The following is a 25928-nucleotide window of genomic DNA, read 5'->3' as shown; positions in this document are numbered from 1 at the left end:
CTGCTCATCCTCTATCTCACCCTCTCTCTCTCAAAAAATAAATCTTAAAAAAAAAGGCATCTTGAACATTTCCTATAAGCCAGTAGTTAATATTTCAAAATATCCATCAAAGTAATATTTACAAAAGAAAAATTCTAATTCCTCAATATATCAGCCAGCACAAATTTGAGCAATAAAAGCCAAAGTAATACTGTTAGAAAAAAAAGAAAAAAGAGTTCTAGCAAAGAAACACAAGGTTGGTGTTCTCTGCCCAGTGAATCACATAATGGGAAAAAGTTGGGCCAAGCATGAGATCATAAGGGAGCCAAGGATTGCTGAAAACGTTCGGGGCATCATAAGGAGATAATAAATAGGAGAAGAGCAGTAGGACCACAGAAGAGTGAGTTCATGCTTTGGGAGAATATGTTCACAAGGTTATCCAGTTGTCCATAGAGGGCAAGAGAAAGAATTCCCCTGGGAAAATCAGTAGTGTCAAAATCATAAAGGACTTCTCTGCATTTAGGGTGTTATCAGATTAAACAAGCCTATGGGCCCATACAAGGCAAGCCATCACCTTTTATTCCTTAGCTTCCAAGGGATGTTAGGGTAGAAAGGCTGAGAGAATGATGCAAAGATACAGTAACCCAGGCCAGGGCTCTTTTTTCTTAAAGGGCCAGATGGTAAATGTTTTAGATTTGTGAACCACAGGCTCTTTATCCCAGCTCCTCAGCTCTGCCATTCTAGTGGGAAAACAACCACAGACAACATGTAATGAAATTTTGCTTGACTGTGTTCTCACAAAACTTTATCTAAAAAAAAAAAAAAAAATCAGATTATGGCTGGGGTTTAGCCCTAGGGTTGTAGTTCACTAGTTTCCGGTCTAGGCTATGGTTCTGTTACATTCTCATCCCTCGGTCTGTGAAATCTGATGCCAAATACGGTTTCCAAAGACTGAGAATCTTTGCCTGGACAGGGAGAGGTTGGAGAGCGTGGACTTACTCAGCCCTGAATCTTCAGCATCTTTCGTAGTGCTTGACGCACAGTAAAGGAAGGACGTGCAGACGGATGGCTGGGTAGACGGAGCAACGCATGGATGGACTGCTAGACAGCAGTTTATGTCTGTTGCTAAACAGGAACATCGTCATCACCGTTGACATTCACTGCACTCTTACTGTGTCCCGGGCACTTGCAGAGGGCTTTCCCTGTGTTCTGTCACGAACAGCAAGGCCTTACAACAAACTAGGAGGTAGCTACTATCCTAGCTCACCCGGTACTAGTACGTGGTGTAGTCCTGCACTCGGTGATGCTCAACCTTAGATGAGTCGCTTAGACTCATCTCCGCTCCCTTCACGTAGGTGTGTATTAGAGTTTTAAAGTACGTATGAAAATCTCCATCAACTGTAAAGTGACATTCAAGAGGAAGTCGTTGTTGCTTTGACCAAGCTCTCGTGCCCATGCACAGACTGAGGTGGTCCAGCATAGGAGTATCGGACCCTAGGTGTGCAGTGCCTGCTGGCCTTGGAGAAACTAGCCAATATTAGGGCAGATGGGGGGGGTGGAGGACTAGGTGATTGTTAAGCATCTTGAGGAAAGAAGGCGTAAACAAACAAACAAAGGAAAAAATAAGTAAAAAAATCCACCTGCCCAGGCCAGGAAGGATGATACGTCTATAAAATATTCTCAGTGTTAACTTAATAGGTAGCCCCAGAGACAGGGATATAGATCACAATATAAAATAATGGGAAATGCCTGATCTACTTACTCCTGCCTTGAAAGCTGAAACATTTTCATAATGGACCAGAAAGGCATTTTTCTGGGCAACTTGGTAATTCATCTTTATTTTCTTGTATACACAGTGCATTCCGTTTAAAAAGAGATGCTAATGCATTTACACTAAAGCATATGGATTTACAGCCTGGGATAAAATGTATTCATAGGTAGTATACCTTAATCCTGTTTCTGGAAAGGGAAGAATCAACTGGCATCAGATTAGTATTGATTAACTGTCACTTGGATTGACGAACCAGCACAAGATACACTTAGCAAGTACCCAGACCAAGCTATAAAGCTCTACAGATTTGGGTTTTGACACTTGCTTTTTTCCCCCCACCTCTAAAACATTTAAGAACATACTCTTTGGCATTGAATAATTCAGACCTCATGGTCACCGTTTTTTGTTGTTGTTTTTCCCCGTGTGACATCGGCACTGTTTATAGGGATAGAGGGAAAAGCTATAAAAGGCTTGCAAAATGTGTTTGCCCCTGGACTGTTAAACAGAGAGAGAGATGCTAAATGCCCTCAAAGCTGTCTTTGACCAATTCAGCCCGGAAGGCCACTTGAGCGCATTTGCCTTCAAAACTCTTGTCTGATACTGAAAATCGACTGGCTTCTCTTGCCCTGTGGATTTCCATTTCATATTGAGCAGGCGTTTGAAGTGGAGTCATATAGGAATAATGATCTCTTGCAAAAGACAGCCTTGTTTGTGGGCTCCAGAGAGTGCTTCTCCTTGCTTTCGTGATGTGGAGTGGTAGGGACAGTCATGACACAGACTTCTCCACCCCAGAGGAAAAGCATGCATTATTCAGGGTGCTTCCAATTATAAGTGACAGAAAGCAAAATGAATCAGGGTTAAGGAAAGTATTTTTTTTTTTAAAGAAGAAAAAAGGGTACTTGCTCACTCACATCATTAAAAATTCCAGATAGGGCCAATTCTGATGCTTTTGACTTCTCATGCTGGTCACAGGGTTTCTTCTCGCCAGCTCCTTAGGAGACAGTATCTCAAGGGAGAGACGTAACACCCTTGTCCAGACATACATAGCCGTCACTGGGGGGAGAGAGGTGATGGGCCCTGCCTGGGTAACATGCTCTCGGAGCAAACACTCATTCTGGGGAATCAGATATTCTGATTGGCCACCCTGGGTCCATTCCCTTCCGTATGACTGTGGGGTGTGGGGGGATAAACGTGATTCTCAGTCCTGGTAGATTGACCCAAAGCAAATAATTGTTCTAATATCAAAACAAGAGTGAGGGAATGTTAAAGAGGCAAAGACATTGTCACCATTCAACCTTTTTCCGTTGCCTCACACACAGGTGGAACATCTTCTCTTGAAATTCTTTCTTCAGACTTTGTTTCTTGCTTAAGTCTGAATGATTTGCAGTGATGAAGAACACGGGTGAAAATGAAACTTCCATTTTTTTTTTAATTGCCCTTGTCTTTTCTCCATAGCCTCTATTGCCTAACTCTGGTTGAGTACCAAGTCAGGGTTTGGTGCCTGTTATAAAACACTGAAGCCAAAGGGCAGTAAGACTGTTACAGTTGCCATGGCTTGGATTTAATGTAGTAAAGTAAGTGTACTAGAATGTCTCCACCACCATTCCCCACCATTCGCGAATGAAGAACTGCCTCCGCTCTTCAAAGAGGCCAGGCTCACTTCAGGCTGTCAAGTGTTCTGAGGTCTGTGTGAGGGAAGCTCCCAGAATGCAGGTGTTACCCCTGTACCTCACAGGCCCTGTGACCTCTTTTTTCTCTGCTCCGCTTACTCACATTTTCTCATGGAGATGCTCTTTCTTGCATACCTTTCAACATGGCTGCCAGCCTTACATTTCTATTTGAAGGTTAAAAATGTAAGCCAGGGGAGTGGTTCGTCTAGTTTCTTATCACAGGTCTGTTAGTAATTAGCTTTGTAACAGCAGGTAAGTCATTACTTGGCCTCCTATGCCTCATATTTCTCAACCATAGGGTTGTCATGAAGATGAAAGGGAAGGACTGTCTCTGATTGTCAGTTAAGTGTGAGTTGTTACTGGCTAGTTCCTGTCATTCACTGAAGACTGTCCTCTGAATTGCTTGGTTTCAGTTTTCAAGCTAGAATCTGATTGGTCAGGTGTGGACAGGTGGCAATTCAAACAGAATCTCCTAGACAACCCCTCAGCAGAGAATTGGCTCTAACCAACCATCACTACTCCTTGGTGGTCTTTTCCTGGAGGAGGAGATTTTTAGAATGACTTAGTTCCCAAGCTCACGATGGAAGAAATAACATGTTCAGCAAGAAGTTGAGGATGTGCTGTGCAGCTAGATTTGCCTAAATTCCCATCCTGGTTCCCATAGTCACTCTCTGTCATCTGAAAACAGGGAGATAATAATAGCATGTGCCTCACACAGGTTCAGTGAGAATTACATGATTTAATCCATGTGAAGTGCTTAGAAAAATGCCTGGCAAATAGTAAGCACTTAATAGCTATCAGCCAATGAAATGACTTTAATTCCCTCAATGTGACTCCGAATTCCCACAATAGTCTGGTAGGAAATTCTATCTCCATCAGAGTGGGTTGCTTAAGAATCAAGAAAACACATACCGTGTCAAGAAAATATGTGTCTGTCTGTCTCTCTCTCTCTTTCAAATAAATAAATAAAATCTTTTTTTTTTTTTTTAAAGGGAGCACCTGGGTGGCTCAGTCAGTTAAGCATCTACCTTCAGCTCAGGTCATGATCTCAGGGTCCTGGTATCAAGCCCCATATTGGTCTCCCTGCTCAGTGGGAAGCCTCTCCCTCTCCTACTCCCTCTGCTTATGCACTCTCTCTCTCTCTCTCTCTTCTCTCTCTCTTTCTGTCAAATAAATAAAATCTTAGAAAGAAAGAAAGAAAGAAAGAAAGAAAGAAAGAAAGAAAGAAAGGAGAAGAAAGAAAATATGGGCAAGACTCTTCAAACTTGATCCATTAAGATCCCTTCTGCTATCCTCATTTTTCCAGCTTGTGTGATCTATTGAAAGGATGTCAACTCTCAACTTGCATGCCATGGAAAGGGCCCAGGAATCTTTGCTGAGGCTGTGGACTCCTGTGCCAGGGGTCCTGCCTTCCAGGGACATGACACAGCTGTGCCCTCTGAGAGTTTGCCACCTCCCTGGGGATGACTCTGGTCCTCAAAGGACCTAAGGACCTTACATCTCGCAATTATTCTAAATCAGGGGCAAAATCTGCCTCTTCTCTTGGCGTCCCTCCAAGATACTCTTCTCTTTCCCCTCCCTGGGAGGGTAGCCAGCACACTCTCCACTAGGATTAGGCCTTCACCAAGGGCAGGAATAGCTGTTGATTTAAGGCAACTCTGCTTTTGATCCACTGAAAACCTTCCATCATGTAACTTATATATATGCATCTTGCTAAGTGAAAGAAGCCAAATCCAAAACTCTCTACGGAATGATTCCATTTATAATGATATTCTGGAAAAGGCATTACTGTGGGGCCTGAGAAGAGTAGGAGCCAAGAGTAAAGGCATGAGGGAGAGATTAAATACAGAAGGGCAGCACAAGGGAAGTGAGTTTTCAAAGTGCTAAAATTGTGCTGTGTTTGCTCATGGCAGTAGATACATGTCTGTTTGTATTTGTCAAAACTTATAGAACTACTTACCATAAATAGTACTTTTTACTTTATGGAAACAAACAAACATCAAAGATATGCAGAGGGTCTGGCTCTCTGCTTGAAGTTGAGGAGAGATAAAAATATGGAGAGAACAGGGGTACCTGGCTGCTCAGTTGGGTAAGCATCTGACTTTGGCTCAGGTCATGATCTCAGGGTCCTGGGATCGAGTCCTGCATTGGGCTTTCTGAGCTCCTCCCTCTCCCTCTGCCTGCCTCTCCCCCTGCTTGTGCACGTGCTTCCTCTGTCAAATAAAGAAATAACAAAATAAATAAAATGGGGAGAACAGACACAAATCAATGTCTTTAAAAATTATGAAGCCACAGGCAAAGATAAAGAGGTGAACTAAGCCTGACCATGTCACGATAAAATGTTGGGCTTTTTGCTGTAGGAAACAGGAATTTCACAAACTTGTAAACCAGACCGGAGACCTGGGACACTTGGGTTCTGGGAAGTTGCACCGACTGATATAAATTGGAGAAGTTACAAGAGAACGGCTAGAAAGAAGGGAGACTCTACCACGGGGACGACGTAGTGACAGTCTTAACCATCTACTTGCCTGGACAGAGATGTGTCAGGCTATCACAGTGGCGTAGCTGCTATGGATCAGCTCAGACCTCTGCCCTCTAGAAGTTTCTGCTTCATTCCACAGCTTTTCCTGCCTAAGTGGAATTGAATTCAAAACATCGAAGTTCTTGTTGCTTGTCTAGAAAAGAACAAAGATTCCCATGACATGATCCTAACATTATGGTGAAGGCAGCACGCACTCTATGAACCATCTCACAAGATAGAATGCGCTCATCCAGCATACCAGTTATGCATCGTGGAAGCACAGAAGGAGGAGCAATTAGTAATCACTGAGAGGGGACCAGGGAAAGTTTTGTTATGGAGGAGACATTTGAGCTAGGCCTTAAAGAATTCGATGCACTAAAAAGCAAAAAAAAAAAAAGTACTTTCTAGCTTAGAAGACGGAATAAGAAAACCCAACCCCACTCAGCAATCAAGGAAAAGATACTTCATAGGAAGGTACAGAAGAGTGGTTTCCAACTTCCGGTCATTTGGCTTATGGCAGAAGAGGTCTAAGTGAAGAGTATGACCATCTCAAAGGGTCCGTTTTCTTCTCTCTCCCTGTCTTGGGTGGAATGGTATTGAACCTTAGGCAGGGCTGAGTAACAGAACTCTCATCAAGTGGCTCAAATGAATAACTAGGGACTTGGTTTCCTCTCAGGAGAAGAAGTCCAGTGAGGGGTGCCCGGGTGGCTCAGTCAATTAAGCATCTGCCTTCAGCTCAGGTCATGATCCTAGAGTCCTGGGATCAAGCCCCACATGGGGCTTCTTGCTATGGGGAGCCTTCTTCTCCCTCTCCCTCTGGCCCTCCCCACCGCTTGTGTTCTCTCTCTCAAATAAATAAATAAATTAAATATTTTTAAAAAATAAAAAGAAGAAGTCCAATGATGGAAAATTGCTAGTGGCGTAGTGGTGTCTGGGTCAGCATATCTGAAATCCTCTTGGCCTTTGTCTCATAGTTGCAAGATGGCTGTCACAGCTGGAGATTATGTTGATAATCAGAAAGAAGAGTGGAACCAACCACATCTGTACCTTCCTGTTAAAACAGTGATAGCTCACCCGATGCCCCTCCCCAGGAGGCTTCTCCCTACATGTCATTAGACAAAACCGTGGCATAAGGGCCACCTAGCTTCAAGGGAGTCTGGGAAAGCAATTATTTCGCTGGGTACGTTGCTTCCATCAATAGTACCAACATTTTGTTGGCAGGGGAAAATGGATGTTGATAAGTAATATGCTATCCATACAAGGGATAAGGTAAAAATCCTACCATCAAAATTACCCTTTAAGTCACCTGTAAACGATGCCTATTTTGAGGCTTGCTTTCATAAGAAGACTATATTCTGAAATTAAAGCATTCAAGTGTTTTAAAGTGTCAAGACATGCAGTACTTTCATTAAGATTTCAACTTGCTGGCCCCCACTTTTCAAGTCCTCATCCTCTTCATCCCTCGTAAATGACTTCATAAGTTCATCCAATTATTTTTCAGACTGTGTTTCTCCATGGTCCTCAATTAATGTTTCAATTTCCTTCTCTGTCGGAAAGCATCACCCCCCACCTGCTTGGCTACACGAACAGAGTGTTCCACAGGTTTTTCAATGACCAGGAAGCCCCTAAAATCATGTGTGTGTTTTTTTCTTAGGTCTCACCAGCATCCGTGGAGTCTCAGAGTCCTGATTGCTCTCACGCTGGGAGAGACACTTGGAAACTGAGATCTTGCCTAAGGCAGCAGTGTATTCAGGGCTCCCATTTGACACTCACTCCCAGGTGGAAGGGCAGGAAGAACCAGTGCTGTCCTGAACTTGACCGTGCACAGTTCCTATCTGTGCTGTCCCGCATCTCCCTGCCCTGTTGGCCTGATTCTGGCCTCCTGTCCCTGGAGGGGACCTGGAGGGAAATATGGGTAGAGCGCCACATTCATCTCATTCCTGGGACACACAGTGGGCCGTCTTTGAGAACCCGGGGTCTCCGTCATGCCCAGCTCCGCTGTTGTTGCTGGGGGGCTGTTGTTGCTGGGCGGCCTCCCCCAGTGTTCCGCTTGTGCTCCAGTGTTCGTACACCATCCTAACTCAGAGGCTGCCCGTTCCGGCTTCCTATCTCTGTGACACAAACCCAATGCGTTGGAGTTATTTGTTTTACTGTGTGGTTTTATTTACAATCAAAAATAGTGTAGTCGTAAGAAACTGAAACGCGGTTGCTTGCTGCTTGGATGATTCCTTTTATACTTTCCAGTTTGGGCTTAACGATACACCGAGCATGAGTTCTGGTCTATTGGTTTCTAAAGTAGAGTTTGTTTAATTAAACTACTTGTCTCTTCATATCTTGCCAGAATATTTTTTCTACGTGAATCTTTAAATTGCTCTGTGGTTTCACATTCCACAAAAATTGATAAAACGTGTACCTTGATGGTATGACCAGTTCAGTTAAATTGTTAGAGTATCTGAAAGGGGACACATCTTATTATGTTCTTCTCCACGGTTACCCTTCAAATTATTGAATGATATTCTTCTGTCTTTCTGGCCTGATCATATATCCCTGTCATCAACATCATCTATTATAATAAATAGTATTATTTACTGAGCACTTTGATGTACTAAGCATGCATAAGTACATATATAATATGTATGTAGTACTGTTATCATCCCCATTCCATGCTACATATACATATACATAATAATAATTTACTGTTATTATCCCCATTTCACAGAGCTGGAAACGGAGGCTGGAAGCTAAATAATTTGTCCAATGTCGTATTCCTCTACACAGTCTTCCTGTAAAACCCTGAACGTATTACATTTTATTCAGTGTGCATGTCTACTAAAGTCCCCACTCTAAATGAACCCAAATATCCACGTTATGCATACCTGCGTCCAGGCACCTGAGCACGTGCCCCTCTACCCAGCCTGTGCCGTAGAGCAGACCGGTGTTCCTATAAAGTTTGGTTACTAACCAGAGCTGGATCTTTCCACTGTGATACCTAATATCCACTAACATTCAGCTGTCTTACTATGTAGTTCTTCTGTCATCACGTAGTGATGAGCACCGCGTGTTATACACAACTGATGAATCATTGAACGCTACATCTAAAACTAATGATGTACTATATGTTGGCTAATTTAATTTTTTTAATAATAGTAACTCTTGCTTATAACCATTTTTTTCCCTTCCCACCTACCCCTCCCCACAAGAATCTACCTCCAGTTCTTCATAGAATGGCTTCTATGATATGAATGACCTCCATGTTGTTAAATTTCATGGACATTTAATTCATCTCCTACCCCTAAGCACTAATTAACATAGGTAACTCCTTCTGCTTTTTTGAAGGACTTTTTTTCTCGTGGCTTCCTGTGTTACCCCATTACTGTTCTTCTTCCTCCCTCTCTAGCCATTTCTTCACAGTGTCCTTTGATAGTTCACCTTCCCGTACCCAACTTGAAATGTTGGAATCCTTTAAGATTCTGACTGTGGCTCTCATTTTATGTCATTCTCACCATTTCTCGAATCATATCACCCATTTTCTTGGTTTCCATAATCACCTGTATTCCAAAAAATCTCTTTACCAGTGGTTTAGACCTCTGCCTTGAGTAATATACTTCTGTATCCCATTGCCTACATGAACATCTGAATCTGGAAACTCCATCGATACCTTCAATTTCATGTAACCAATATTGAACTTGTCTCTGCCCCCAAACCTGAGCATGCCTTACCCCCTTTACCCCCATATCATCCTTACCCCTACCTCCTCAGCAGTTCTCATGTTCACCCTTGCCATTTTTCGCATTATGAGTTACTTAGTTTAGGCCACTATCATTTCTTACCTGGCTGCTGAAATAGTCCCCTGATTTGCATGCATTTGCTCTCCATCCCCTATACTGCATTTGACAGAGTGTAGTCAGATCCTGTAACTATGGGAGTTAGATTTGGTTTGAAATAACAGACAACCCAACAAACAGTGGCTTAAACAAGTCAGGGGTTTATTTTTATTATGTAATAATAACTCCGGAGGTATGCTCTGTAGAGCTTACAGCAGAAGAGTGTCATAAAAGAATCAAAATCCTTCAACCTTCTTCCTTTGCACACCTTCAGCAACGTAGCTTGTACTCTCGTGGCCACATAGGGCTGCTGTGCCTCAAAGCATTACTTCTGTATTTCCTAGAAGGAAGAGTCAAGAACAAAAAGCCTTCTTTGTTAGGCTTTGCCTTTTTATTTGGGAAGAAAATATCTCTCCAGACACTTGTACCAACATTTCACTGGCCCAGGCTATCTCACAGAGCCACTTAATGCTGCAGAGGGAGTCTGAGAAGTTCAGCTGTTTGGGTTTCCAGCCTCCATGTAGACGAATGCAAGGGAGAATGCACTGTGCTTAAAATAGGGGCAGCCAGTTCATAGTATCAGCCACCATAGTATTTAAAAAAAACACACATATCTGAGCATAATCATTCCCCTGTCTATATCCTGTCAATGGCTTCTTTTTCCTCTTAGGATAAAAGTCTCAATCTCATTTTTGAATGTTCCTACATGACCTTGCCCCTGACTACCTTGTGCCAACTTTTATCTTATGCCAGTCTCGTTCTTTCCACTCTAGCTACACACAGCTCCTTAAAAGCAGCAAGCCAGCTCTTGTGTCCTCCTTCCTGATGCCCTCTCTCCACCTGCCTCCGTCCAAACCATCTCTGCCAGACTAGCTCCTGCTCCATCCTGAGATCTCAAGTGCCTATCATTTCCCCAGAAAAGCTTGCAGGGTCCCCCATGCTTGAGCACGATGCCTGCTTAGTGCTCCGGCAGCTCCCTGTCCTAGTCAGAGCATTTACAACAGCGTTTCTCAAGCTTTTTTTCAATATCACCTTTTTTTTAAGATTTTTTATTTATTTATTTGACAGAGAGAGTCAGCCAACAAGAGAGGGAACACAAGCGGGGGAAGTGGGAGAGGAAGAAGCACTCTTCCCAGTGGAGCAGGGAGCCCGATGCGGGGCTCGATCCCAGGACCCTGGGATCATACCCTGGGCCAAAGGCAGTTGCTTAAGACTGAGCCACCCAGGCGCCCCTCAGTATCACCCTTTTAAGGAGTCATTTCTGACTTCTTTTTTTTCCTTAATCACTTCCCTGCCGTGCAACTTAAGTATCACAGATGCACCATATATCACCGTATACATTGTATGTATATCTGTGCTTGGTACTTAGAGGAAGATTTCTTGTGCCTTTAAGAACCAATTTTTGTACCCTTGGGAGCTACATCACCCCCACTGAGAATACATGATTTACGATATTTGTCACTACAAAAATCAGTTTAAATATGTTCTCTAGCATCTGTCTGTCTAGCCACTCTAAAAGTCCATAAGGGCAGAGATCAGATCCTCACACTCAGTATTGCCTTAGTGCCGTGCTGGGGACATAGTAGGTGATTGTTAAATGTTTATATGCAGTGAATGTTACACACTTAGAGTGGCTAGAGATTTTATAGATTTCTTGATATTTTTATTTGTGAGCCCATAGAGAGAAAAAGTCTGAATCTGTTTTTCCCACAAAACCATTTATGGGGTAGGCCCTCCAGAAATATTTGTTAAATGAATTAATTATCTGTACTTTCTGGTGAGGAGAATCTACCCTAATTCCTAAAAAGAAAATATTTGCTATGTATCCTGGAAACGACTTGTAATGACTACAAATGTTTTGCGTTAGCGATGTGTTAAATGCCACCAGCAACCAGGGAGACACAATGGGATTAAATTACTTCAAGTGACTTTTCCCACTCCAGATTTCTGTCTCGCATCTGTCTGTTGCTCATGTCGGAAAGGTTTTCAGAAGCTGACAGCCATCTTCAAAGTGCTTAACCTTGAAATTTGTGAAAAGTCTACAACCTCGCTGATTACTTAGTGCATTTTAAGTCCTAGATTAGACATAACCCAACTCACTTCCTTAAAAAGAATTTTTCACTGCACATTACCATTAGGAGAAAGCTGGTAATTCATGTTATGAAACAAATAGAAAACCACTGTTACTGAGGAATTTCCCGGGATCAGTGCTCTCACGGTACACTCTTTTACCTACCAGGATAACATGCTACAGAGATTACTTTGCAGGAAAATAGGCCTCAGACATTAAAGAATATTTAAATATTAACATGTAACCATGTTCTCTAGCCTGGACGTAGAGAGGCAAAAACCCTATCTCGTGTGTTGAGAAAGCTTTTAACCAAGAGGAGATATATGAATATGTGTTTAGCTAAAACCTTGGAGTAATTAGAAAATTATCTTACACAGAAGACAATGTTCATTATTCAAGAAATTACATCATTCATAATTTTTTTAAATACTGCTTGCTTATAAATACTTTGGGAAACTTTAAGTTTCTTTGTCACGTTTCCTACACCCTCATAAGAAAAATGTAGTCAGATTCAGAGCAGTTTCTTTCACTAAGTAAAGGCAATTTTAGTTGCAATTAAAATATCAAATGTGAAAAAAGCTGGTTTTCACTGGAGATGTATAAGGTTGCCATGGGCACCACTGACTTTGAGTATTAATCATTGGGCTTTGACCATCCATTTTAGCTCTTCCCCTGGGCCCTCTGGTACCCATTGTTCTTTCTTGTCCAGCATCCCCACATCCCATTGGCTTTCCACTTAAATATCTCCTAAACCCATACATGTTTCTGCATCTGCACTGCCAATTCTCTAGTCCAGCTTACCTCCGTCCCTCTTCCTGCTGCACCTCATCTATCCTTGCCCTCCTCACATGCCTTTTCCATGACACAATGTCTCAGTCAGCTGCTGCTGCTGTAACAGGCCACCATAGCCTGGATGGCTTGACCAATAGGAATTTCTCACTCTTCTGGAGGCTGGGAGCCTGAGATCAGGTACCAGCGTGGTGGGGTTCCAATGATGATTAGAGCTTCAACATTCGAATTTAGGAGGATACAAACACGCAGACCATAACACGCTGGCGCAGTGATAGTTGAAAAATGCCAGTTTGGGGGCACCTGGGTGGCTCAGTCAGTTAAGCATCTGACTTCAGCTTAGGTCATGATCTCGGGGTCCTGGGATCTGGCTCTGTATTGGGCTCCCTGCTCAGTGGGGAGTCTGCTTCTCCCTCTCCTTCTGCCCCTGCCCTCTGCTCATGTTGTCTCTCTCTCTCTCTCTCAAATAAATAAATAATAAATAAATAAAATCTTTAAAAAGAAAAGAAAAATGCCAATTGGATCAAGCCAGATCCCTGCTTAAAACCTTCACCATGACCTACAAGGTTCTGAATTACCCAGGTCAACCCACCTCTCCAGTCTCATCCCATGCTGCTCACCATTGCAAAATATGGTCTAGCCACACTGATCTTTATTAACTTCAACTTCCAACCCTGATGTCTTTACATTATCTTTTCTACTGCTCCTTCCCCCTCTTAACTAGTTCATTCCTAATCACTTAACGAGTGTCCACAAAACCTCACTTTCTCGGGGAAACTCATGTGCCAGACCAGGATATGACCCTAAGTTGTATTGCTAAGACATTTCCTATTTCCTTTTAAGTCTTTATCACTATTTGTAACTATTATATATTTTTATTTGCAAGATTATTTAATAACTAATTATTTAAGCTGATATCATACATTACTAGAGTACACTACCCTCTTCTAGACTACGGACTCCATGTCTCTCTGGCTCACTTCTAGAGCCTCCTGCTCAAAACATATTTATTAAATACATCGGATGTTGGGTCCAACATCCTATCATGTTTCTCTTCTGGTCCGTTGGGTTTATCCAACCAGGTTATCTGGACGATTGTAAAACAGCAGCACTGGAAGCAGCCTTGTAGATCATCCAATCCCCACCCCCATTTCGTATAACAAATGGGGAAGTAAGACCAGAGGGCTAATTGCCAAAGGTCATATAATAAACTCCCAGAAAATCAGCACTAAAAATCAGGACTTTGGTTTTTCAGTTCTCTGATATTTCAAGAAATCAAATCATTCCTTCTCCTATGTTTCTTATCACTGTTTTTTAGATTGAAATCCTTGCTCTATTTTTTAATCTAATATTGGTAAAAGAATATATCCTTATCAAGTAAAACACCGTTGTTGTTAAGGGTTGTGGTCGTCATGCAGGTTGTATCTACCCAAGCAACATGAATTAGAACACTTAAAATGTTTTGACTTCAGTTAGTGGTGATTAGATATTTTAACTCTGCATTTTGAAACCTGTTGAATATTTTGGCCCCATGATTCAAGCCCAAAGATGAGTTTTAGTTTATGTTCATTAATACAAAACATTAATCATAATTATGCCAATCTTAATGAATGTACATCAAGAAGGAACTTACCAGAGCAAACTCCATTAAGCTAGCTTAATTCCTTAATCAATGTTCTAAACAGCACACTTAAGCCATTTCTGACCTTTTGGAAAGTTTTTCTTGAAATTAGAGTCTGAAAGATCAGTTCTTCTCCATGCACACCAAAGATTTGATTCATCATCAATTTTTCTGGCTCCAAGTTCCTATTCCATAACTTCTAGCACAGTATTTCTTCCTTTGTGTCTAATGCTTCTCTCAAATCCAATTTTCTTGTAACACATTTTGCGGACATGAATCTGCCTTCCAGGATTTGGTTCATGGCTGTATTTAATACATACAGGTTTAGGCACTTTAGCGTTTCTTATTTTTTATAAAATGGAATTTTATATTTTTATATAAAAACAAAACCTGGTTCATAAGTTTTAAAGAGTTATGAACCAGGTTTTTGTTTTTTCAGTTAGTTTCATCTATAATAAATTTTGCTGTTGGCCATTTTTTCTGTGAGGTTTATTTTCTGGTGAGTAGTTCTTCCAATTAAATGCAGCTTGAATTGGACAAAAGTGGGTTTGCTTTTATTTGTTTCCTCCTTAAACACTGAGAGAATTTTTAGGATTTTTTTTTAAATTTCAGGGTTGTTCTTCTTTCCTGGTAAGAAGTGGAGGGGGGGGCTCAAGACAGTCATCTGTTTAGATTGTTACCTGATGAAATTTTTGATTGAGGGGAAAACAGTTTAGCTCTGATACTTCTCATCCTATCTCTTAGTTTACAGTTAAGGAAGTTAAGGGTTAGAGAAGAATTCTGATTTGCATGAGATCACAGAGATAGGACTGGATCTCAGGTCTCTTAACCTCCAGGACACTTTGAGGGAAAAGTCACCAAAGTTGAATATACTTTCCAGAGACAAGCTGGCATTTTGTTACTATGGCAATGGAGTGCATTTGAGATTTTTTGACAAGTTTACCCCCTACCTATACTACAAGGGAAAAAAAAAGAGCCGTGGAGCTAATCTTTATGGTGATTCAAAACACTTTAGATAGATCCTGTCACATGCTTTATAAGTTCCTAATTGATTGTGTGGAATTAAGTTATTGGGCAGAGAACCAGCTAATGGAAACACATTGACGAAATCATTTTTGAGGGACATTAATGGAACTTAAAATAAAGCTGAAATGGCTTTATGGATTTTTCACTCAAACTGTTTATGAACATTTATTGCCAGTAAATTATATCATGTCAAAAGAAGGAATCAGTAGGTATGGCTTTAATAGAAACCTTTTTGAAATAATAAAATTGAGGATAATTTATTATCTTAGAATGGATAGGGGATAGGATGGGAGAATTCATCCTGATGAATGTTTGCCCACTCTGCAGCTTTTGGGAAAGTGAAAAATGGTGTGAAAATCAGAAGCCTGATAGGACTTAGAAAGAAATGGTATTTTTGAAAGTATTAATATCTTCTCTCATTGTGCATGTGAATTGTTTTTAGAAGAGAGGGGATGGGAGATTTGGCAAGTGTTACTTGAGGGTATAAACATTGATATTTGTTCATATGTCATAAAAAGATGAGCAAGTAGGGAGTGATATAATCTGCTGAAAAGGATGGTCTAGAATAGTGGTCACAGGCATTGGTTCCAGAACCAAGATTGTTCAAATTCTGACCTTCCCTCTTTGTTGCTCAACCATAGGAAGATTTCATGACTTCCCTGAGTCTCAGATTCCACATCTGTAACAACAGATACACATAGTCCCTACCCCATGGGGTTATTCTGATGGTCAAATTAAAACAGTTGCGATAGCTTCTAGTTCATAGTAAGTACCTTAAATATGTTATTAAGAATCATATATTGGACTTGTATAAGAGGAGGAAAGAACAGGATTCATAAATATTTTCATACTACTTGAAGTATTTTATTGACTATCATCTGCTGACTGCTATGTGCCAGAGATCTCATTTAGTCTCCCAAGACCCCTAGGAGATAAAGCTACTGTTCATATCCCTTCTTTTCAGAGAAGGAATCTGAGCATCTTAGCGATTGGGTTTCATGCCCAAGGACATGCAGATAATGAGAAATTGTTGTCCATCCCCTGAGAAGTCATATCTGTGAGCCTGTTTTCCAGTATAGATGGCACATATGGGGCCCCGTCGCAAAAGTCCATCAAAAACAAAGTCAGAGGGCATCAGATGGATGGTGGGAGCTAAGGGAGCCTCAGTGTCTTGCCCTTCTCTTTCATCACCTGGCCAGAGCCTGTCCATCACCTACGTCCTCTAACTGTGAGAGCCCAGACCCCTGGGTTTTGCTGGCTTGCCATTTTGCGGTGCCATACTGCCTGGCATTCAGAGAAGAAGGGACTAGGGCATGATGGCTACCAGCACGTCCTGGAGCCAGATGCCTGCATGTGAATTTCAGCTCAAGCGCTCACTAGCCGTGTGACCGTGAGCCCCATGTTTTTTAGCACCACTTGTCTTGTAGGATAAGTAGCTTTCTTAGTCTAGGAAAGAAACTACAAGCCTTAATCTTATTTTACTTTAAAGAAATATTTGTATTTAGCCCAAATAATATTCTTTTATTAACGTAACTCTTTTAAGAGATTAAAATAGGTTGGATTTTGGACATTCATTAAACATGTCATGTAATACATGAGGCGTTTTGTAACAGTAAATTAGTACTCCCATAGAAGTGGTAGTATCAACTAGAAATAAGTATAGTAGAAGTCTTCAGAACGTAAAATTGAATCTGTCGTATTCTGTGTATGACCTTGCCCCTGTTCACATAGAGCCTAGGATCTTATTGAAGAGATGGGATGAATGTCTGCAGTGTGTGCTCAGTGCCACATAAGTGTTATAGCTGTGTTACGGATATTTATTGAGAATGTGCTAAGCAATGGAGATAGGACAGAGAACAGGACACACTCCTCCAAGACACTGGGCAAGTAGGATTGTCCATATGAGAAAGCTGAGGCCCCAAGTTCAGGTGTTCGAAAGAGACCATGGTCCTTCCACAAATGGAGAGCGAGTGCCTGTAATGTATTGCATGACTTTATGTAACCCTTTTTATCCCCCTTGGAATTGCTTTAAAAGTGTGGCCAAATTAGGGGCCAGGAGCTGCAATAGAGTAGTTCCTTCTTGAGCTTAGCATGGCCAGATGTTATGTAGCAAGTGAGGTTTTGTCAGTGTATCTGATAAATGGAGAAACAGCCTCAACACAAACTGTGGATGGAAGAAAGAAAATGGTACAGGCTTCTGAGACTCCTTTCACATAAGAAAATGTCGTTCCTCATTCTTGGATAAATTGGACTGAATCGATGCAATATATATCATTACATGTGTACATACTTCGCATAGTCAAAAGTTGTGAAATTGGTATCCTTTGGCTTCAGGGGCCTTATGAAATGATAGGAGGGTGCAGGGGATATCAGTGAAACATAGAGCTTCACAACATTTTAATACCAGTTCAAATAATGGAGCTTGTCTATGAGCAGGACTACTTGCCATATGGGTAAGTCACACAATTAAGGCTGATTTCAAAAGAGGTAATGCTCTTTCTCCTGCAGTTCTCATACAATTCTTAGTAGAGGAAGGGGAGACATGAGCTGGGACTAAAGAGTATATACAACAGTATATAAAGAGAAATAACTGTCCTGGCCTTAATCAGGTGTACAAGTACTCCTTTTAATCATTAAAAAAAAAAAGGTATCAAAGGCTAAGAATAAGCGTTTCTAAGAAATAGAAAGGGAAAGGATCTCAAAGGAAGCAGTGGCGACAGATGGGAGCTGTTTAGTAACAGGTTTGAGAGGGTACTGAGAGGTGGTGGCTGAGGCCATGCTCTTGGGTCACGGACACTTGAGAGCCATATCCCAATGTGTTACTCATTGTCCTGTGACTGCTGCTGGCCTGTTTTACCCACTAGGCATCTTCCACGGTACCTTGGCTCCTCAAAGGATCAAAAAAATGTTGGAGATGTGGAATGCATGCTCTGCAAAACCAGATTTGATATATGGGTAACAAAAGCCACATTATAGTCTATAATCCAACCCAGTCTTATTCAGTGATTGTATTAGGTAGGGTTCTTCAGAAAAACAGAACAAACAGGGGTCTGCATGTAGGAAGAGATTCGTTATAAGAACTTGGCTCATGTCATTATAGAAGCTAAGAAGTCCCACGACCTGCTGTGTGTAAGATGGAGACCCAGGAAGGCTGATGGCATAATTCAGAGTGAGTCCCAGGCTAACTAGGAATGAGTGGAGTCGGGTTTAGATTATAGTCTGGGTCTACAGGCTTGAGAACAAGGGGTGCTGAGGGCAGGGGAAGATTGATCTCCCAGCTCAAGGAATCAGGCAGGAAGGGCCCAGTTCTTCCTTCCTCCGCCTCTTTGTTCTATTCAGGCCCTCAACGGGGCTAGCTAATGCCCACCCGCCCTGGGGAGCGCTAACGGCCCTGCTGCATCCCCTGAATCACGTGCCACTCTCATCTGGAAACACCCTCACAGACACACCCAGCAGTCATGTTTAGCCCAGTGTCTGGGTACCTCATGATCCAGGTCAAGTGGACACATAAAATTAACCACCACATTTATAAAGAACACAATAAACTAAATCACAAGGGCAAAGTAATATATGCATAACAAAAGAACATTCTTATGAAATTCACGTCAAAAAAGTTGTATTTAATGGAGACTATGGATACATTTTGATCTATTTGCCATGATGTGGTTTGGGGTCTTAAAAAGTAAAAGTGCCTACGGGCAGAAAAAGATCTTCAGTGTTCCCACACAAAATGTCCCTTGGCCTAGTGCTGTAGGTTGTCGCAGGGGATAATGGAGCCAGTACGCCTGAGGTACATGTGGTGGTGTCACTCAAAACGTTAGCTTGGATTCATAGCTGTCATTCACCAGGACATTCTTTTAAATGACCATACATAATGTTAAGTCGAGGCATTTATTTTCTGATTTAATTTGCAATAGTCTGTTTACTCGTATCAAAGAGATTAAATACTTCCCCCCCAAAAAAAGAATGGGATACTTTTATAGTTGCTACACAAGTTCGATTAACCAGACTCATCAGTGTGCTAGGATAAATCTGGACTTGGAATAACAGTGGTTAAGGGAGGATTTCTAGACATAACAATGCAAGACGATTCTAGAAATTCGCCCATGAATGCAAGATGTTATTCTGCCCCTTTTTGTGGCATCAAAGAACAACACCAAAAAAGGTATAAAAATAAACACCTTTCCTTCCAAGTGCAGGATACTGCCTGGCTAAGTTTAATTGAAAAACTAATATCCAGTGCAATTGTCTGTGATAAACTGAGGCTAAAATGATTTGAAAACACTCTGGGAGCAGACAAATCAAATAATCACCACCTTTATGGCTGGGAAGGTTCAGCTGGTGATGACAAGCTGTAAAGATAAAAGCTTATGGCAAAGTCAAGAGCTAAATGTCTAGATTGGGTTGGGGATCAATGTTAAGTAATACTCGAAGTGTAAAAGCAGTGAACGTCAAATGATCTCTCCTAGTGTTCTGTTTTGTTTAACTCCTCAAGATAATAGTGTAGAACTTTATTTACTGAAAACTTGTTTCCTTAATGTCGTTAGACAGATATCTTACAGTGTTAGGGTGTCCTCCGCCATCCGCCCCCTGCTTAGGCGCTGGATGTGTTCTGTGATTTGGGCCCTGCACTGTGTAATCAGAGGGCTTCGGCTGCTGCTTTTCAAAACATCTCCAGTTGGGTGATTATTAATAGTTGATGAGAGACAAGAGTTAGATTGTGCCATTTCTTAGGCATCTTCTTCTTCTTTCTTTTTTTTTTTTAAATCAACATGGTATTTGCCTCATGGCCTCACTCTGATCTCAGCAAGAACACTTTCAAAAGAAGTTCCTTGTTTTTTCAAAGGCCGTTTGCTTGAGTTGATTCAGTGCTCCCCTATCAAGGAGCGAAAGCCAAGGGCAAAATATGCTCTTTGGGTTGTGTGAAGGATTCGCCCTACACTTAGCGCTGCTCGCTGTGCTGATTGTGCCCCCAGGTGACATGTCCAAAGTCTCCAACCTCTGTTTGCTTTTGTCTTTTGTTTACAGGAGCGGAGGGCACAGTGTTCCCTAAATCTATAGAGACACCTAATGTCAGGGCAGACCCCTTCAAGGAACTAAGGTAAACTTCCGACTATGGTTTGCTTTGCTTAGGGGCTATTTCCTGGGTCTGGGCAACTGGCTGATGATCCATTTTGAGTGTATGAAATTCAACAGCATCACAACGTGAACGTACAAACTGGGAGAGATTAGAAAGGATGTGAAGATACGCTATATCCAAGAGAAAATTCTCTCTGAGAACTTAAGAAGATTGAGGGTTTGGAGGAGAAGGTTGCCAGCCTTGTAATTAGGAGATTCGGGATTCATTCATTCGCGGTGTTTGTTTCCTACTGTGTTTTGTGGTACCTAAAACCTAACCAGTTACACAGCTAGTCAGTAATTGGTGATCAGCCCAAAGAAAAGTGGTACCTAAAAGAAACTGAACTCTAAGCACTATACAGATTTTTGTTTGTGTGTCACAAGCTCTCCATCACATGGACCCTGACGGTACTAGAACTGCTTTCTGTGGCTATTCTATGTACTGGTGTTAATCTTCAAATATCCTTAATTGTGCTGCCTTTAGCAGAAAAAGGCTCTGAGATGCTGTGTACTTAGCACCAACAACTAAGGAAAGCAAAAAAGAACAATAGATACATACAGACAGAGATAAAGATACGACCTAATAACCGTTCCAGCCACCAAAGAACCATCCCTGGCTCCAAAAAGGAAACACATAAAAAAATGGTATGTTGACACAAATATAGCCATATTTTTTGTTATATACTTATGACGCAGGCAGGCTGGGAGCCAGAGGGGGTTCTCACAAGACCAGCTAAGAGGGTCCTTGGCTTCATGCAGGAGAGAAATCAAATGCAAGCCGGGAGAGTTAAAGCAGAATTTATTGAGTAGCGTGAGTGACAGAAAATAGCAGATGGAATGGAGTGTCTGGGAGGCTCAGGAAGGAAAGGAGAATGAGTCTCAACGTCACTTGGGGTTAGGGGCTTATATTGGAAAGGGGCCTAGAGTATGTCTCCAGGAATCCAGAGGATGTGTCAGGTGAACAACAGGTGTCATTCCACAAATCACTGGAGGTAGGGAACATTGATGCCATCGTCGGCCAAGGTTTGTTGGAAGCTAATGTCCTGGGACATGTTTAGATGTCCCAGGCTCTCCTTAGATGTTATCGGGTGTTAGGGACCTAGGACAAACTCAGAGAATGACTAACTTTCTAGCTTCTCCCTTGAAGTGGGAACATAGCTTCTTTGGCTTCGTCAGAAATGGGGCCTGGCAGAAAAACAGCAGAGAAGGAGCTATTCTAAAATGGAGTCCCTTCAGCTTCCCTACCTCACTTGTAGCCATGAAGAATTCAGCGAATCCTGGCTTTCTTCATTCCTTGTAGTGCTTCTAACTAAAACCCATCATAAATCATCATAAATAACATTGCTTATTTAATAGTAGACATCAAACATTAGCAAATGTGTTCACATTTGCGCAAGCCGCATTGACTCTTCCACGATGCAGCCCCGAGAGCTGGGTCTTGCTCAAACAGCAACAGCCATGTTAGAGCTTGTGTTTCCCTGAACAGAAGCACCTTCTCAGTCAGTGGGGCATATGTCACCTCAGGACGAAGCCCCTGGCATTCTCGCAAAGCCTGTAAGGCTTTGTGAATATAGGGAAAGAAATTGGGCCAGAGGAAGAGGATAATTGGTGGAAAGAGAGAACATTTTTTTTATCAAATCCCATAGAGAGGGGGCTGCAGTTTTCGCACTATGCACTACATTTCACATTATACACTACATGGCAAGGCTTTTCTTTTCCCTAGAAAGTTGCTTCCGTCTCAGGGCTGCTACCTGCCAGGAGTTACCTGACTCTCCGTCAGCTAGATCCTCTGTTTCATGTTAGGTGCTAAAGCTGGAATCTTTTCAGCAAATCCACCCAAGGAAACCTGTGTTTTCAGACTCTGAGAGCAAGCTCATTCTCTGAGAATGCAGTGAATCCTCGTGTGTGTGATGTGAGAGCCCTTTTGAAACAAGCTAATACATGGGCTGGTTCCCTCTTTTCACAGACCTCTTCAGGAGCAGGGTTCTTTTTAACAAAACTAGTCAGTAATTAGTGCCCATCAGTCCAAAGAAAAATGCTGTTAAGGGAAGCTGACCTGGGGGTGCCTGGGTCTCTCAGTCGGTTAAGCACCAGACTCTTGATTTGGGCTCAGGTCATGATCTCAGGGTTGTGAGACCCTCCCTGCCCCAAATAAATAAGTAAAATCTTTAAAAAGTAAATTTAAAAAATAATAATAAGTAGAAAATAAAAGAAACTGACCTCTAAATATAATACAGCCCCCCCGCCCCACCATGGAATAAGCTCTCCATTCCCTGGAAGGCATGGAAAATTCCAGTCAAGAATTTAGGCTAACTTTGCTTTAAACAGAAAACTAAATCTGTGGATAAAAACAAACCCAACCCACATAAACAAACAAAAGACAGCTCTCCAAGCATCAGCCCACTTTAGAGATCCATATTCTGAAAAATCGAGGATAGATGATTTGCTCATAGAGTGCAATAGCTGTACTTACGGTCATCTGTAGAGCCTATGGAAACCCCCGAAACTTGCCTTAGAAAGAATTGCCTCTCCGAAATTACACGTGAATCTCCTAAGTGCAGCAAATAAGGAGTTCCGGTAGTTGCTGCATTTCTACTGTTTATTCTAAAGTTGTAGGCGTACTCTGTAGAGACTGGAAATAAAATTTTCTAACGAGAAACATAAAAATGCTTTACCATGTAATTTTACAACTGGCTTTTTCTTTGCCCCTATTCCAGTTGTGGTGCTGGTTGATAGCCTGAAGTGCGTCAGGGCCTAGAATGTGGTAATCAGCCCCTTCATCCTTATGATTTTTTTTTTCATTTATTTAATGGCACTCTGCGGGAGAGTCTGTGACCAACTGAAACAGTCCAATGTAGTAGATACATTCGCCCAGAGCAGTGCGTCTGGACGTTTCACATTTGTCAACCGATGGTGCCGCGTTTCACTCTGTGCTCTTGAATGGTATTGACCTCGGATATTGAATAAGTAGGTGACGCACCTGGTGACTGTGTGTTCTGGCCTCTGGCTTTACAGTTGGAATCAGTTGTACTGATCCAGCTCATTTGTGCCGGCATGTCTTCTAGTTTTAGGAACATAGAATAGTCTAAGGGAGATCCCTGGATTTGTGCCAGCGGGCAGCACTGAGTGCGCGTGTAGGTGAAGGAGAAGTGGTTCACTTCTCAGCACAACAGAGGTGGGGGAGTATCGAGCTGGGAGACAGAGGCCTACAGCAAGCACGCTAGGTAGCCTTGAGCTAATCCTGGAGCCCTAATGTCTGTACAGACCAGGTCACTTTCGGCTCCAAACTTTAGGCTCACATTATTCTAAGTTTCATTTTAAAATAATTTTAGATTTAAAAAAGTATTGCGGGGCGCCTGGGTGGCACAGCGGTTAAGCGTCTGCCTTCAGCTCAGGGCGTGATCCCGGCGTTGTGGGATCGAGCCCCACATCAGGCTCCTCCGCTGGGAGCCTGCTTCTTCCTCTCCCACTCCCCCTGCTTGTGTTCCCTCTCTCGCTGGTTGTCTCTATCTCTGTCAAATAAATAAATAAAATCTTTAAAAATAATAATAATAAATAAAAAATAAAAAAGTATTGCAATATTCATACAGATTATTCCTCCATAGGCTTTGCCTGGTATTTCTGATGGTAACATTTTATATACCCATGGTATGTTTATCAAAACTAAAAAATTAACATTGTAGCCCCATAATACTTTATATAAGATCTGCTTAAAAGGATGCAATCACCTGAATGCCTTACAGATCCAGAAAATATGCAAAAAAGAAGTTTAACAGAAAAGTTATTTGTTGAGACATGAATTAATGGATCTTGAAAACTCCCATGGCAGTTAAGTTGGAATGTTTTTAATGAGAGGTGTTTTGTTTTGTTTTGTTTTTTTAAATAATATTTTCTACCCAGATTTTCTTGGTCTTACCTATCAATGGGAAGCAAATTGAGTTAAAGGACTACAGGTTGTTTATACATAGACCATCTTCTGCAACGAACAAGCAAAAATTAAATCCATCCATGTCCATCACTTACCAAAAAATCAAATGTGGGAAATACCATTTATTTTAGAGATCTGCTCTGTTGGAATAACTTGTTTCTTCCGATGTCTGTTTTGGCTTTTGAAGGTTTTTTGTTTGTTCTCTTGGTCTTTCTTGTTTGCTTGTTAATGAGAAGCAAATTTTAGGCCTCCCGCATATCTTCTTAGAAGATCTCAACCCTCAGCTCAAAAAGTGGTAGCTTCCTCTCTGCTAGAGTTTCAAGTTTTGGTTCACTGCTCTCCTTTTCAGAGTTACTATAGTTACTGTATTCACAGTGTTTGCTTAAGATGTTTGTAAATAATCCAGGGTTGAATTGAAAATCACAAAAGAGGATTGCTTCTCTCCAGACAAATAATGAGTGTTAGCAAGGTCTGAGCCCAACATCCAATTCGGGCGGTTTACTGAGTTTGCCCCTGCAGGACAATTCTGAAATAATGACATGTTGCTCTAGATTCAAGACTACTGAAAATATCTACCGGGCACTATGTTTGTCTCTTAAAATCAGAAAAACTAACTTGGAATAGAAACTGAATTTTAATAAATTCACGAGCCGAAATTCACAATCAGAATATATTAAATGTTCGCTTGTTCATTATTTCTTTTTCCTGGTGTCTGTATATATAAAGACAAATGGAAAAATCCCTGATCTCAGGCTGTGCATGATCTGAGACAGGAACTAGCCCATTTAGTTTTGCATATGTATTTTCTCTAAGAACAGAAGCTACCTTTGAATGCCTACCTTGCTCTAAGGATTCTTTTCAACTGTGAAGCTTCCCTGTAAGATTCTGATCCTACAATAATAGGAAATAGACTGTGAAATCTTATTTCCCAGGCATATGCCAGGGCAAATGTAAAAAATAGGAGGAGGTTACATAGACCACTGAACACATACAGCCAACTCTGTTCCTCTAGATATCACTAAAAGCTTGGAAGGAACCACAAAAGAGCAAGAAGCCAAAAGGTCTTTATAAAAAAATTCTTCATCAGCTAATGTGCAGACATGCTCTTACTCTGCATACAGTTATGACAAGGGTGATGACCTGATTTCCATTTCATCACAGCTCAGGGAACTGTTTGCCAGGTTTTTTGGGTTTTCTTTTTTTTTTCCTTTTTTTTTTTTTTTGACACTTATTAGGAGTCGAGGCATCTGTTAAATACTTGGAATACAGAGATAAATAAATGAATACTCAACTAATTTGTAGTTAAGGAGAATAAGATAGAAAGGCACCCCAAAAGACAAGGTAATATAATAAGTGACAGAATAGATGTATGAACAAAGTCAGAGGAAACACTGGGAATGACACACAGGATTCTACCTGAGAGGGTGAGGTAAGGCTGCCCGAGGGAAGAGACATTTTAGTCGTATGATGAAAGAAAAAAACAGTAAGTAAGCCTCAGAATTTAAAAACCATAGTTCCCTAGGTCCACTTAATGCAAGGACAAATAGGCCAATGGATTTCTGCAGCTCCCAAGAATATTACCGTGTCATTTCCAAAAATGAGGTTCTATA

The 25928-nt window shown here is 41.5% G+C and overlaps 1 protein-coding gene across 3 annotated transcripts in view; it reads left to right on the top strand.

Moving 5' to 3' along the window:
• Positions 1-25928, top strand: part of SGCD (sarcoglycan delta) — a 941028-nt gene that overhangs the window by 816433 nt on the left and 98667 nt on the right. For all 3 annotated transcript variants that reach the window (XM_011219187.3, XM_034656815.1, XM_002912498.4), the window contains one exon: positions 20301-20373. In XM_011219187.3, coding sequence (XP_011217489.1) covers positions 20301-20373 — 73 coding nt within the window. The remainder of the gene's footprint in view (positions 1-20300; positions 20374-25928) is intronic.

The sequence above is a fragment of the Ailuropoda melanoleuca genome, chromosome 3 (genome assembly GCF_002007445.2).
Source record: "Ailuropoda melanoleuca isolate Jingjing chromosome 3, ASM200744v2, whole genome shotgun sequence".
Taxonomy (NCBI): domain Eukaryota; kingdom Metazoa; phylum Chordata; class Mammalia; order Carnivora; family Ursidae; genus Ailuropoda; species Ailuropoda melanoleuca.
The sequence above is the reverse complement of the archived record's forward strand: the minus strand, read 5'-3'. Positions and strand labels throughout refer to the sequence as shown.